This window comes from Amblyomma americanum, chromosome 11 (assembly GCF_052857255.1).
Source record: "Amblyomma americanum isolate KBUSLIRL-KWMA chromosome 11, ASM5285725v1, whole genome shotgun sequence".
Taxonomy (NCBI): Eukaryota; Metazoa; Arthropoda; class Arachnida; order Ixodida; family Ixodidae; genus Amblyomma; species Amblyomma americanum.
Window position 1 is genome coordinate 27,463,312 of NC_135507.1, and position 13,865 is coordinate 27,477,176.

General features: G+C 48.8%; 1 protein-coding gene across 1 annotated transcript in view; it reads left to right on the top strand.

Moving 5' to 3' along the window:
- Positions 1–13,865, top strand: part of LOC144109531 (uncharacterized) — a 53,996-nt gene that overhangs the window by 7,134 nt on the left and 32,997 nt on the right. Inside the window, exons 3-9 of the mRNA XM_077642356.1 lie at positions 629–889; positions 2,856–3,116; positions 5,030–5,290; positions 7,153–7,407; positions 8,410–8,670; positions 9,628–9,888; positions 10,963–11,223. Coding sequence (XP_077498482.1) covers positions 629–889; positions 2,856–3,116; positions 5,030–5,290; positions 7,153–7,407; positions 8,410–8,670; positions 9,628–9,888; positions 10,963–11,223 — 1,821 coding nt within the window. The remainder of the gene's footprint in view (positions 1–628; positions 890–2,855; positions 3,117–5,029; positions 5,291–7,152; positions 7,408–8,409; positions 8,671–9,627; positions 9,889–10,962; positions 11,224–13,865) is intronic.

Below are 13,865 nucleotides of genomic sequence, written 5' to 3' on the forward strand. Positions count from 1 at the left end.
CTAGAATGTTTTAGTACCTTGCATTGGATTACCATGCGGTATTATACTAACTGGACCTATTCCTTCACCTTAATTGCCCACTAATCTTCAGTAAGTGACACTATCTACCAAATCCTCCTGATTAATGCACTTAATCCGCCTGTTGATCCACACTAATCCACATAATCAACTTCTGGGATGGATCGAGTTTTAAAATTTTGGGGTTCATTTCAAATATTTGGGGACGGGCCAAGTTCCAAATTCTACCGCATTTTTTTCACAAGATAGCCAAGAAGGCCCCAATTTTTTTAGAAAATTTGAGTTGCAAAATTTATCGAGAACGGAATTTTTACGGAGTGTAAGGCAATTTCATGAAGACAAATTTTGTCACTATTTACGAATTGACGGAGTTTTCAAGCTGCTGCAGGAAAAAAAGGGGTTTGGCTAGCAGCATATATCAGCAGCATAGCTGCTTGATGAGCCATTCTTGAATGGGAGCACTACAGTTATCACCGCACCGGGCTATACCTTACTACAGTGTACAGCACTACCTTAGAGTATATGCTGTACGGCATGGTGTCATATACCATTCCACGCGCAGTGTATTCAGACGTCCGTGAACTTTACTTTGCACAACTGCATTTTACAGCCGAATTTGTTCCCTGCCCCGATGGCTCGTTCTGCAACGACGGCCAGACCTGCTGCCTCCTGAGCTCGGGAGGGTACGGCTGCTGCCCGTACGCGCACGCCAAGTGCTGCAGTGACCACGCCAGCTGCTGCCCCGAGGGATACCAGTGCAAGGTGTCCACCCACCAGTGCATCCACGCCACCAGCAACCATACAGTGGCCATGGCCAAGAAGGTCGACCCCGTCGTTCGAGCACCGAGGTCGTCAGCAACCATACTAAACGGTAAGGGCTATTTTGTACTCTCGTCTTTACAGATATGCTTGGGTTATGCAGAAATACGCTCTAAGGCTAGCAGGGCAGACATTCACGTGCCCAGTTTTCAGTCCGCGTTGCCAGAGCCCGCCAGTATATTAATCCAATTACAAGCTCATCATCATCAGCCTGACTACGTCCGCTGAAGTACAAAGGACTCTATATTGGACACCATTCAACATTATCTTGCGTCAGCTGCGGCCATCTTATCGACGCAAACTTCTTAAACTCATCCGCCCACCTGACTTCATCGCTACCCTCCGCTACCCTGAGGGACTGTCAGTTATCAGTTATCTGCATTAGTTGCCCTGCTCTGCCGATTTGTCCTTTGATTTCAACTAGGTTATCATGAACTCGCGTTTTGTTTCCTGAACAGTTCTGCTCTTATTCTGTCTTACGTCTTCCTTACCGTTTTCCTCTTCATGGCTCGGTACGCTGTCCAAGCTCATCTGGGTAACGATAAAGAGACTACAGTAGCCGCAACTTGTAAGCATATATAGACTGTATACGCGCCCACATGGGGAGTACAGTCGTAAGCAACGTGAGAGGGAACACAGTCTGAGCACTCATTTATTGATTACGCCATAATTATGTGTGATTAACACGGTCTTTTTATTTTTTAGATAGTTATCCTATTGCCCTGTGTTATCCAAAAGTAATTCTCAAATTTAGTGGAGTCACTTAGAAGTCGAGAGCGCCCCGGCCAGCAATTCTCAGTATTGTGCGAAACGTGTGTTCCCTCTCATACTGCTCACGACTGTACATGAGGTAATATGGTCGTGCAGGTAGGAGGATAAGTTATGCGTATTGTTTGTTTGTTTATTGATACTGTCAGCCTAAGAAGGACTTTTACAGGAGTGGAGAAAAAAATATACAACTTTTTTAAAGAAGGCAAGTCCCGCTCCAAGTCGACAACAAAAAAACAACGACAATGCAAAGCAGAGGTAGTATATGTAAAAAGTGGCACGCAGTGAACAAGTGAGGGAAAAAGCGCTCGTAATATACGCATCAGAAACAGAATCTACACAGACACAATCATGTCAGGGAAGATGAGAACCTCTAACCTAGCTGTAAAAGCACTGACAGATGAAGATATGGCAACTAAATCTGGTAGTTCATTCCATTCTCAAAGCGCCCTTGGAAAAAACCTGTATTTGAAAGTATCATTGCGTGTAATCGGTGGCTGTATGTATAAACTGTGCCTGTGTCTGAAGCGTTGGTCAAGCGAAATTGCACAAAATTCAGCAAAGTTAATCTTAACCTGGTTAAGAATAATTAGAAGTAAAAATTTTAATCTGTCAAACTTCGTCCTTAGTTCTAAGGGGGGCAGGTTTGCACGCCTGCATAGTTCAGTACGAGAGTGCCCGCGCTGGTATTTATTAAATATGAACCTTGAAGCCAGTCGTCAAATCCTGTCCAATTTATGTCTGTTGGTTGCAGTGTGTGGCTCCCATATTATTTTATAATATTCAATAATTGGCCTTATTAGCACCTTATAGGCTATGGTTTTCACTTCAGGAGTTTCATTATACAGTCTGCGCCTGAGTCCCCATTATCCAGGTATTATCCAGGTGAGCTGGGAACATGGGCCTTTCAAAACCCTGGCCGATCCCTTGCCGTGAGAATGCGCCATTTTAGTAGAGGTCAACAACAACCACAACAACAACAACAACGACGACGACAACAAGTGCCTTTATGGGAGCTCTTTCCAGACGTCGGAGAGCAATGCAAATGGGCGGGCAATGCGTCACCCGTCCTAAGCGCAACCCACGGGCAGGCAGATGTACGCAGACTACCGTGGGTGTATATCTACACCTTTTATTCTTGCCCGCTCATACAGGCGTTTAATCGTGTTGCGCGTGAAATGCTTTCTCGAAATTAGGGTTTCTAGGTGTCCAGAGACTTAACAGCGTCGAACCAACTGTATCTTATACAGCCGGACTAGTTCCCTGCCCCGATGGCTCGTATTGCAACGACGGCCAGACCTGCTGCCTCCTGAGCTCGGGAGGGTACGGCTGCTGCCCGTATGCGCACGCCGAGTGCTGCAGCGACCACGCCAGCTGCTGCCCCGAGGGATACCAGTGCAAGGTGTCCACCCACCAGTGCGTCCACGCCACCAGCAACCACACAGTGGCCATGACCAAGAAGGTCGACCCTGTTGTACAAGCCCCGAGGACTCCAGAAACCAAGCTCAGTGGTAAGGGCGCTGAATATTCCTGTATAACTTGGGAAGCTGCTTTAATGCTTAAGCGGGTTTTAGGAATAGCACTGAGGATTTAGATACATTCGTGTTACGTGCACGCTGACAGAACTCTCCTGAATTACAGTTCAGGTCTACTAATCTCACCTGGGGAAAAATTCAATGACAATTACTTAAGGTAAAAGTGCGGAAAGATAGTTTGTGCGCTACAATTACTGCGCAGAGAAAGACGCTACTTTCGCTGAAATGTAACTTTGACGTGACCCTGCCTTGATGCCAGTATGGAGCTAGCATTGATGCTGCTAGGGCCTCCGTATGCGGACGACCTTACAAAGCGTAGGAGGTCTCGTCGCTTCGTGCTGGTGAACCAGCAGCAGCGGTAGGCGATACCGTATGTCACGTCGCGAGGAGCATCTCCTCATGCGGCTACGGCTAGAGAAGGAAGAGTAAGCAAGGCGGATTTGGTGGCAAGACACGTTATGAGCGGAGGCAACCGAGACGCAGCGACGTAGGCGTGATCACGCGACAGTCCATGCCTCCGTAGCGGAGCTAAGGAAGTGCGCGAGTCAAACAAGAGCCTTCAGTATAGAAACTTAAATGGGAAACCTATTGGACCCGCCGCGGTGGCTCAGTGGTTAGGGCGCTCGACTACTGATCCGGAGTTCCCGGGTTCGAACCCGACCGCGGCGGCTGCGTTTTTATGGTGGAAACACGCTAAGGCGCCCGTGTGCTGTGCGATGTCAGTGCACGTTAAAGATCCCCAGGTGGTCGAAATTATTCCGGAGCCCTGCACTACGGCACCTCTTCTTCCTTTCTTCCTTCACTCCCTCCTTTATCCCTTCCCTTACGGCGCGGTTCAGGTGTCCAACGATATATGAGACAGATACTGCGCTATTTCCTTTCCCCAAAAAAACCAATTATTATTATTATTATTAAACCTATTGGCTAGACTGGCTCCATCCAACGTTGCTGCTGATGTTCGCGTTACAGGTGGAAAACATCCGGTGAGGTTTTTTTCTCCACCTCATTGCATCTGTCTAGTGACTCTAAGCGCATTTCACTAGCCAGGTTAATAAATTTTCTCCCTTTCTCTGCTTTATCCAGGCACCAAGTTTCGGATTGATAGTAGCAGATCAGCAGTAGGCGACAGCGCATACAGCTCGTTCGCTCGAAAAGCCGCTGGCGTAGTCGGCAACGCTTGTTGGAAATAATCGGGACTGCCCCCCCCCCCCCCCCAAAAAAAAAAGAATCGTACCATGGCAACCGTTTGCCGGAGAATGTTTCGGACGGTGTCATGCGATTGGCGCTTCATTCAGCATAAACTTACTAGTTAAATTAGAGCCTAGCTCGCGACAGGGATTTGAAACAACGACCTATAATCGAGGACTGTGCAAAAAAATCGTCTCATTGTAATATGTGGTTCCAGTGACTGATGATTGATTGGAGTGTGATAGGCGATGACGAGTTAATGAAACCATGCTAACTGATTAAATAAAAAATGACAAATAAAAAATTGGAAAATGGGCTTCAAAGGTGTCAGAAAGCTCAGAATGAAAAGACCATGCTTGATGATGCTAATTAATAAAATTTAGTGTGTGTAATCGATCAATTAATCAGTGCAATTGAAAAAAATGAAAAAGGCGTTAAAAGGTGTCAAACTGCTCAGATTGGAAAGTCTAATCCACTACGCTGTCGCGTCATACCCTTAAGGCGGCGCCTAAATGTCCTCGTCAATTTTTTAAATTAATAAACTGGTCCTCAATAACAACAGTATTTATTAGCATACCGTACTACACCAAACACTGTAAAACGCTACCATACGATATGGGGAAAGGTTTGGTGGCGTACTGTATCACACGCAGTGTATTCAGACGTCCGTGAACTTAACGCTGCACAACTGCATTTTACAGCCGAATTTGTTCCGTGCCCCGATGGCTCGTTCTGCAACGACGGCCAGACCTGCTGCCTCCTGAGTTCGGGTGGGTACGGCTGCTGCCCGTACGTCCATGCGGAGTGCTGCAGCGACCACGCCAGCTGCTGCCCCGAGGGATACCAGTGCAAGGTGTCCACCCACCAGTGCGTCCACGCCACCAGCAACCATACAGTGGCCATGGCCAAGAAGGTCGAACCCGTCGTTCAAGCACCGAAGACGTCAGCAAACAAGCGTAATGGTAAAGGACAATTGCGTATTCCTGTCTTAACGGGAACGCTGTTTTAATATGGAAACGCGTTCTTTGGACAGCTCACTAGATTTTCGCGGATCAAATTTTCCGTCTGCGCTGATCGAGCTCGCCGGGATATGTCAGTACCGGCAATCTCACCTGTTCAAAAATGAAGGTTACCAGCAGCGAAGAGCAAAAGTGATATTCAAGCCGGGGAATTTTCATTTTTCTAGGGATTTTGAGGAGAAAAGTTCTGCGAAAATGTCTTTTCTGCGGAGGTTCGGGGAAATTTAAGAACCGAAGTTTTCGCACTTTTTTCTAAATTGACTTTGAAATTTAAAGCAGCTGCTGGGAAAAATGGGCTGAAATAGGAATTTTAGGACATTAATGAGGTAATTTTCGTACGCGGCATGAACGCAAGTGCCTGACGCCAAACAATGTGCGTCACGTCATCACATAGAATTATATGCCTGGAAGTGATGAAAATGTGGGTGGAGAGAAAAGGAACGGCTGGTGGTTTGTCATTGCTAAGCCGGACACAACGTGCGATAGCACGGTTTTTTGCAGTTCGACACCATCGCCATATCTTACCTCAAAGCGCGATTGAGGTGTCCACTGACTCAGAGAGCCAGTTATGGGCCTTTCCTTTCCTCAAAAAGAACTGTCTAAACCTTCCGCTGGTCCTTGAAAACAAAGGAACCCAACTACCTCAATTTGCACGTGGACGCCACCGCCTACTCATAGCGGGACTGAGGTCTCTACTAAACTAGCGAGCCAGATGCACTTGCTACTCAGAGGCTTCACACGGATACACACCGCTGAAACCCGGGGAGTGGGGCTTTCGCACTAAAACATTTTATGCATGACTTCAATTTCTGGGGATGGTTCTCCGAAGTCCGGGAGTACAAAGACGGTTTCCTGCCCGCCAGGCCTCCTTCATCAGCTGAAGCTGGGTTGAGGGTTCTGGGCTGGCCAGTGCCGCCTCCCACTGATAGAGGTTCCTTCAGGCTCCCACTGCTCGAGACGTGCCTAGAGTGTGTGGCAGCAGTTCGAGAGATCTCACATTGCGGGCATAGCATTTAGTATCTTCCTGGCCGGAGCCAGAGCGGCGGCGTCTATTGACTGCGCTAATCAGACAGCCAGCCGAGCTACACGCCGTTTAGAACCGCGACTGCGTTGTCGCGGACATTTTTGTTTGTTAATTTATTCAAGGCGTCTTAATTTCCGCCTTGGAAAGGACCTGACCCGCCGCGGTGGCTCAGTGGTTAGGGAGCTCGGCTACTGATCCGGAGTTCCCGGCTTCGAACCCGAGCGCGGCGGCCGCATTTCGATGGAGGCGAAACGCTAAGGCGCCCGTGTGCTATGCGATGTCAGTGAACGTTAATGATCCACAGATGGTCGAAATTATTCCAAAGCCCTCCACTACGGCAGCTCTTTCTTCCTTTCTTTCACTTCCTCCCTTATCCATTCCCTTACGGCGCGGTTCATGTGTCCGCCGATACAGTGAGACAGATACTACGTCATTTCCTTTTCCCCAAAACCAGTTTCCAATTTCCAAGGACCTGAAACCAATACGCACTTTCCCTCGATTCCCTCCGCGCAACACTTCCAATCTTCCTTCTCTCTCTCTCTCTCTCTTTCTCTCTTTATTTTGTCCAGGCACCGAAGTACGGATCGATATTAGCTGGTGAGCAGTATTTTTACTTGATAAACTAGTCCTGAATAATGAGAGTACTTATTACTATATCGTACTACACCAAACACTGTAAAGCGCTACCGTACGATATGGGGAAAGGTTTGGTGGCGTACTGTATGACACGCAGTGTATTCAGACGTCCGTGAACTTAACGTTGCCCAACTGCATTTTACAGCCGAATTAGTTCCCTGCCCCGATGGCTCTTACTGCAACGACGGCCAGACCTGCTGCCGCCTGAGTTCGGGAGGGTACGGCTGCTGCCCGTACGCCCATGCGGAGTGCTGCAGTGACCACGCCAGCTGCTGCCCCGAGGGATACCAGTGCAAGGTGTCCACCCACCAGTGCGTCCACGCCACCAGCAACCACACAGTGGCCATGGCCAAGAAGGTTGAACCCGTCATTCAGGCACCGAAGACGTCAGCAACCAATGGTAACAGTGAAGGACCATGCACATTCCTCTATGTACGGGAACATCGTTTTAATAAGGAAAGGAATTTTATGGATAGCGCACTGGACTTATGCGGAATCCAAGTTAACGTGCACTGACAGCACACGGGCGCCTTAGCGTTTTTGCTCCATAAAAACGGAACCCGACCGCGGCGGCTGCGTTTTTATGGCTGCGTTTTTATGGCGGAAAAACGCTAAGAAGCCCGTGTGCTGTGCGATGTCAGTGCCCGCTAAAGAACCCCGGATGGTCGAAATTATTCCGGAGCCCTCCACTAGCACCTCTTTATTCCTTTCTTCTTTCACTCCCTCCTTCATCCCTTGCCTAACGGTGCGGTTCAGGTGTCCAACGATATATGAGACAGATACTGCGCAATTTCCATTGCCCCCTCCAAAAAAAAATACCATTCGACAAGAAGGCCCCAAGTTTGTTCAGAAAATTTGAGGAGTAAAATAATAATAATAATAATAATAATAATAATAATAATAATAATAATAATAATAATTGGTTTTTGGGGAAAGTAAATGGCGCAGTATCTGTCTCATATATCGTTGGACACCTGAACCGCGCCGCAAGGAAAGGGATAAAGGGGGAGTGAAAGAAGAAAGGAAGAGAGAGCTGCCGTAGTGGAGGGCTCCGGAGTAAAATTCAGCGAGAACGGAATTTTTACTGAGTGTCAGGTAATTTCATGAAGCGAAATTATATATTTCCAAATTAAAGGAGTTTTCAAGCTGCTGCAGAAAAATGGGGTTTCGGAAGCAGTATATATCAACAGCATAGTTGATGACCCATTTTTGAATGGGAGCACTACTGTTATCACCGCACCTGGCTATAGCGTACCACAGTGTCAAGCCACGGGCTATACCCTACCACAGTGTACAACTCTGCCTTAGAGTATATGCTGTACGGTATGGTGTCATACCATTGCACGCGCGACCTTGCAAGATGGCCGGGAGGTTAACAGCGGCGTACTACTTCATTTTACAGCCGAACTAGTTCCCTGCCCCGATGGCTCTTACTGCAACGACGGCCAGACCTGCTGCCTCCTGAGTTCGGGAGGTTACGGCTGCTGCCCGTACGCGCACGCAAAGTGCTGCAGCGACCACGCCAGCTGCTGCCCAGAGGGATACCAGTGCAAGGTGTCCACCCATCAGTGCATCCACGCCACCAGCAACCATACAGTAGCCATGGCCAAGAAGGTCGAACCCGTTATTCAGGCACCGAGAGCACCAGCTACCAAGGGTAACGGTAAAGCACCATTCTCTTCTTTACGGGAGCGTCGTTTTAATATGGAAACACATTCTATGGAGAGCTCATTGAGTATTCGCGGAATCGAACTTTCCGTTCGCACTGACAGAGGTCACCTCCACGTCCATCCAGTATCAGCTGTGCAAAAATGAAGTCCACCAGCAGGGAAGAAAAGCAGCCATGTCATTTCGGGGACATTAACTATTTAGTGCAATAGCATTTAGGTTGTCGTCTTGCAACAACCAACTCTTGTCTCTGTAGCGAAATTTCGTGAGAAGTCGAGCTCTCGACATCAGCACTACTACCGAATTTGAAATTCTTGGGACTAGAATGTTTTAGTACCTTGCATTGGATTACCATGCGGGATTATACTAACTGGACCTATTCCCTCACCTTAATTCCCCACTAATCTTCAGTTAGTGACACTATCTACCAAATCCTCCTGATTAATGCACTTAATCCACCTGTTGATCCACACTAATCCACATAACTTCTGGGGTGGATCGAGCTTTAAAATTTTGGGGTTCTTTTAAAATAAAAATATTTGGGGGCGGGCCAAGTTGCAAATTCCACCGCATTTTATTTCACAAGATAGCCAAGAAGGCCCCAAATTTTTGCAGAAAAATTGAGGACCAAATTTAGCGAGAACGGAATTTTTACGGAGTGTCAGGTAATTTCATGAAGACAAATTTTCTCACTATTTACGAATTGACGGAGTTTTCAAGCTGCTGCAGGAAAAAAAAGGGGTTTTGCTAGAAGCATATATCAACAGCATAGCTGCTTGATGACCCATTCTTGAATGGGAGGACTACAGTTATCACCGCACGGGGCTATACCGTACTACAGTGTACAACACTAGCTTAGAGTATATGCTGTACGGCATGGTGTCATATACCATTCCACGCGCAGTGTATTCAGACGTCCGTGAACTTAACGTTGCACAACTGCATTTTACAGCCGAATTTGTTCCCTGCCCCGATGGCTCTTACTGCAACGACGGCCAGACCTGCTGCCTCCTGAGTTCGGGAGGGTACGGCTGTTGCCCGTACGCGCACGCAAAGTGCTGCAGCGACCACGCCAGCTGCTGCCCCGAGGGATACCAGTGCAAGGTGTCCACTCACCAGTGCATCCACGCCACCAGCAACCATACAGTGGCCATGGCCAAGAAGGTCGAACCCGTCATTCAGGCCCCGAAGACTCCAGCCAGCGAGCTGACTGGTAAAGGGCCATTGCTATTCCTGCATTAAATGGGAAGCTGCTTTAATTGCAAAGTGCATATTAAGGCTAACACTGGAAATTTTGTTGTACTGAATTTTCCGACCGCAACAGTAGAGGCCTAGTCTCAGCTGGGCAAAAATAATGACTGCCCAGGCATCGACCAAAGGGAGGAACTACACCTCAGCAAGCTACAGACCATCAGTTTCAACAACCTGCGGAGCCTACACGCTACAGATCCGAAGTCTGAGTCGCAGTGCAAATTCTGGAGGGAAAGCCGGACCGATACCATATGACATAGGCCTGCCAATGAAATCAGGCTATCAATATTAATAACCAGCCAACGCAGGAGGGATCAGAGCGAGCTCTGACCAGCTCGGACGAAACGAGTCGAAAAGAACTCATCGAATGAGCCCGGGCAGCAGCCCGCGCTAATGGAGTTCCTCACTGAGAACTCCAACCGCCTCTACAACCTCCTAAAAAGTTTCAAAAATGTTTTCAGTCTCTTACAAGCATGCGCTGCATGCGTGGCCCCGTGTAGCGTACACTGTGCTCGTGACCGCGTAGGTGAGAGGATATACGTTATCGATATGATTCGCGTGAGCTTGGAAATTATTCTGAAGCCGTCCAGTGCGGCTGCTCTTTCTCCCTTTGTGTTCTGTACGATGTCAGTGCACGGTAAATAATCCGGGGTAGTCGAAATTATCCAGAGCCTTCCAATACGGCGTCCCTCATAGCCTGAGTCGGTTTGGGACGTTAAACCCCATAAACCAAACCAAACCAATGGAGGCGAAATTCTACAGGCCCATGTACTGCGCGATGTCAGTGCACGTTAAAGAGCCCCAGGTGGTCGAAATTTCCGGAGCCGATCACAACGGCGTCCCTCATAGCCTGAGTCGCTTTGGGAAATTAAACCCCCATAAACTAAACTAAGCAAAACCAAACCAATTTGTTTTACAGCGTAACTCCTAAGGCATCGTTACAGGCCGTTGAAGCGACTATGAAATGAAAATTGGCCTTGATCAAAGGATCTTACCGTTTGGGAGCTTGACGATGTCGCACCATTACACCTTACAGACCGACTAGTTCCCTGCCCCGATGGCTCGTACTGCAACGACGGTCAGACCTGCTGCCTCCTGAGTTCGGGAGGTTACGGCTGCTGCCCGTACACGCACGCCGAGTGCTGCAGCGACCACGCCAGCTGCTGCCCCGAGGGATACCAGTGCAAGGTGTCCACCCACCAGTGCGTCCACGCCGCCAGCAACCATACAGTGGCCATGGCCAAGAAGGTCGAACCCGTCGTTCTCGCCCCGAGGACTCCAGCCAGCGAGCTCAGCAGTAAGGGACGATGGCTATTCTTGTATTAACTGGAAAGCTGCTTTAATGCTGAATAATATTTTTTGGAAAGCTGCTTTAATGCTGAATAATATTTTAGGGATAGCACATGGAATTTTGACGGTCCCAATTTTCTGTTTGCAGCAGTCCCAAGTCCACTCTGAGCTGGCCCAAAACAGAGACTATCCATATCTTGGAAGCATGCGCTGTTTGCATGGCCCCGTGTGTCGTACAATGCACTCGTGGTCGCCCAGATGAGAGGATACTTTATCTGTCCATGGGAGCCCGGAAAAAGCCGCTTAAGACGAGGGAGCTAGACGTTAGTTCGACAGTAGTTTTAGTTGATGAAGGCGACGATGTGCAATGTACAGCGCGAGAGTGTGTTGCAGTTTAACACGAGGCGGGATCGGCTGTGGAGATAGCATAGTACTCTCGTGCAATGGCCAGCGAAGCTGACCTGCTCGCGGCGCCGCGGGTTCGATGCCCAGTCGCTGCAATATATTATTTGTGCATGGGCTAAGTCACCCTCAAGGTCAAGCTTCACACAAACACGGTGGGCGGTTAAACCACGTGCAGTAATGTTTTCGTACCAAAATAGGTTGCGGGCAAACGGAAAGCGCAATTAACTGTATCACGTTTTGGCGGACACCTCAACCGCGCCGTGAGGGAAATGATGAAGGAGGGAGTAAAATAAGTCGTCGTTGTGGAGATATTGGCAAACTGCGATTCATGATCTGAGAGAACCTGTCATATACACTTCACCCCATTCTTATTCTCCTAGTTACATCCCTCCCTCCGTGCCGAAGCTCAGACCACAATTGGAGTTTTGCAACTGCCTTCAAAACTCAAGCAAACTTCAATAAACGAATTTTCTCCTCCGTTTCTTGCTGTCAGACTACCTACTCACTCAAAGCGCTATTTCGGTGCCAAGTACCCGCGAAACAATGCAGAAATGTGGAAGCGGAGAGAGAGAGTGCTATTGAGAAACAAGGGTGCTAACCTTCACGCGCTTAGCATTCCGCCCGGCGTGAAGCAATTGTGCAGTTCTGCAGACGATGAGTTGTGCAGACGAAGCTACTAAACGTGCCGCTGGAGCTTAGGCTCAGCAGCGCCTGTGTCGGGATTTAGCTGTATGCACGGAGGCAGAGGCAGCTGCTAAACGCGCAGCCCGAGCTGTATCAGCTCGCTTTCAGCAGAAGCTAGATGCCGCTGGCGACAGGATTTTTTTGGGATTTTTTTTTTGGGGGGGGGGTGGAGGAAATGGCGCAGTATCTGTCTCACATATCGTTGGACACCTGAACCGCGCCGTAAGGGAAGGGATAAAGGAGGGAGTGAAAGAAAAAGGAAGGAAGAGGCACCGTAGTGGAGGGCTCCGGAATAATTTCGACCACCAGGGGATCTTTAACGTGCACTGACATCGCACAGCACACTGGCGCCTTAGCGTTTTGCCTCCATAAAAACGCAGCCGCCGCGGTCGGGTTCGAACCCGGGAACTCCGGATCAGTAGCCGAGCGACTGCGACAGGAGCTGCACTAAAAATTTCGTTACCGCAGGGACCACGGTTCGTGTTAAACTGCAACACGCTCTCGCGCTGTGCATTGCACATCGTCTTCATCGTCAACTAATACTTATCAAACTAATATCCGCGCTTTAAACTGTGCGGCGCCAGTGACAGAAGAGAGATGTGCACTGCATGTTTGGCGTGGACAACGTTGTGGCAGAAACACGGCACTAGAGCAATACGCGTTGGTGTTGGCAACATTGCTGCAGAAACGCGGCACTAGGGCATGGGCCGCCGGCCCACATTGAGTAAATTAGCACTGACGATGAAAAAGTTGAATACGCGCATAACATGCTCCCTGGGTCTGCGGACACCAGCGGTGGAATTTGTGCGCTCCAGCCTGCACTTCCCGAGCAACCTTGCTCGACCAATGATATCTTCAAGCCCCACCTGCCAGGCTGCATGTGGCCGCCATCTTGTATGGGTACCATCGTCGACTGTCACCACACGCGCGCGCGCGCACGCACAAACAACACACACACACACGCGCGCGGATTTTTGTTTAATGGGACAAGCAAGGCTTACGCCTTAAAGAAAGCCAACGACTTTTGGGCCGCACACGACCTAGTTTTGTGTCCGTACTCCAAAGGTTACCTAGGTAACAATCCATTTGCAAGCTCGTCATCATCTGCCCATGTCCACTGCAGGACAAAGGCGTCTCCCTACGACCTCCAGTTAACCCTGTCCTGTGTTAGTTGTGGCCTTGTCCCCGCTGAATCTCTAATCTCAATGGCCCGCCTTAGTCTTCCGCCGCTTGCTAAGCTTGCCTCTTCTTGCAATCCTCTTTGTTACAATAAGGGCCCAGTGACCATCCGTTCTCTGCGTTGCATTTGCGCCCCCGTGTCCGGTGCCTCCTCTTGATTTCAGCTAAGACATCATTAACTCTCGTTTGTTTCATTGCCCGCTCTGCTCTCTTCCCGTCTCTTGACGTTACACAGATAATTTTCTGTTCCATATACTTGCTGGTTTCTGCGAGCTCGTGTAAAAAAAAATACCCGTATCCTGTAAGTGTGCACTGTAGACTCGGCCAAGTATAGTATACGGCCGTGATCAGAATGAGAGGTAACAAGGTTCGAGTTATCAT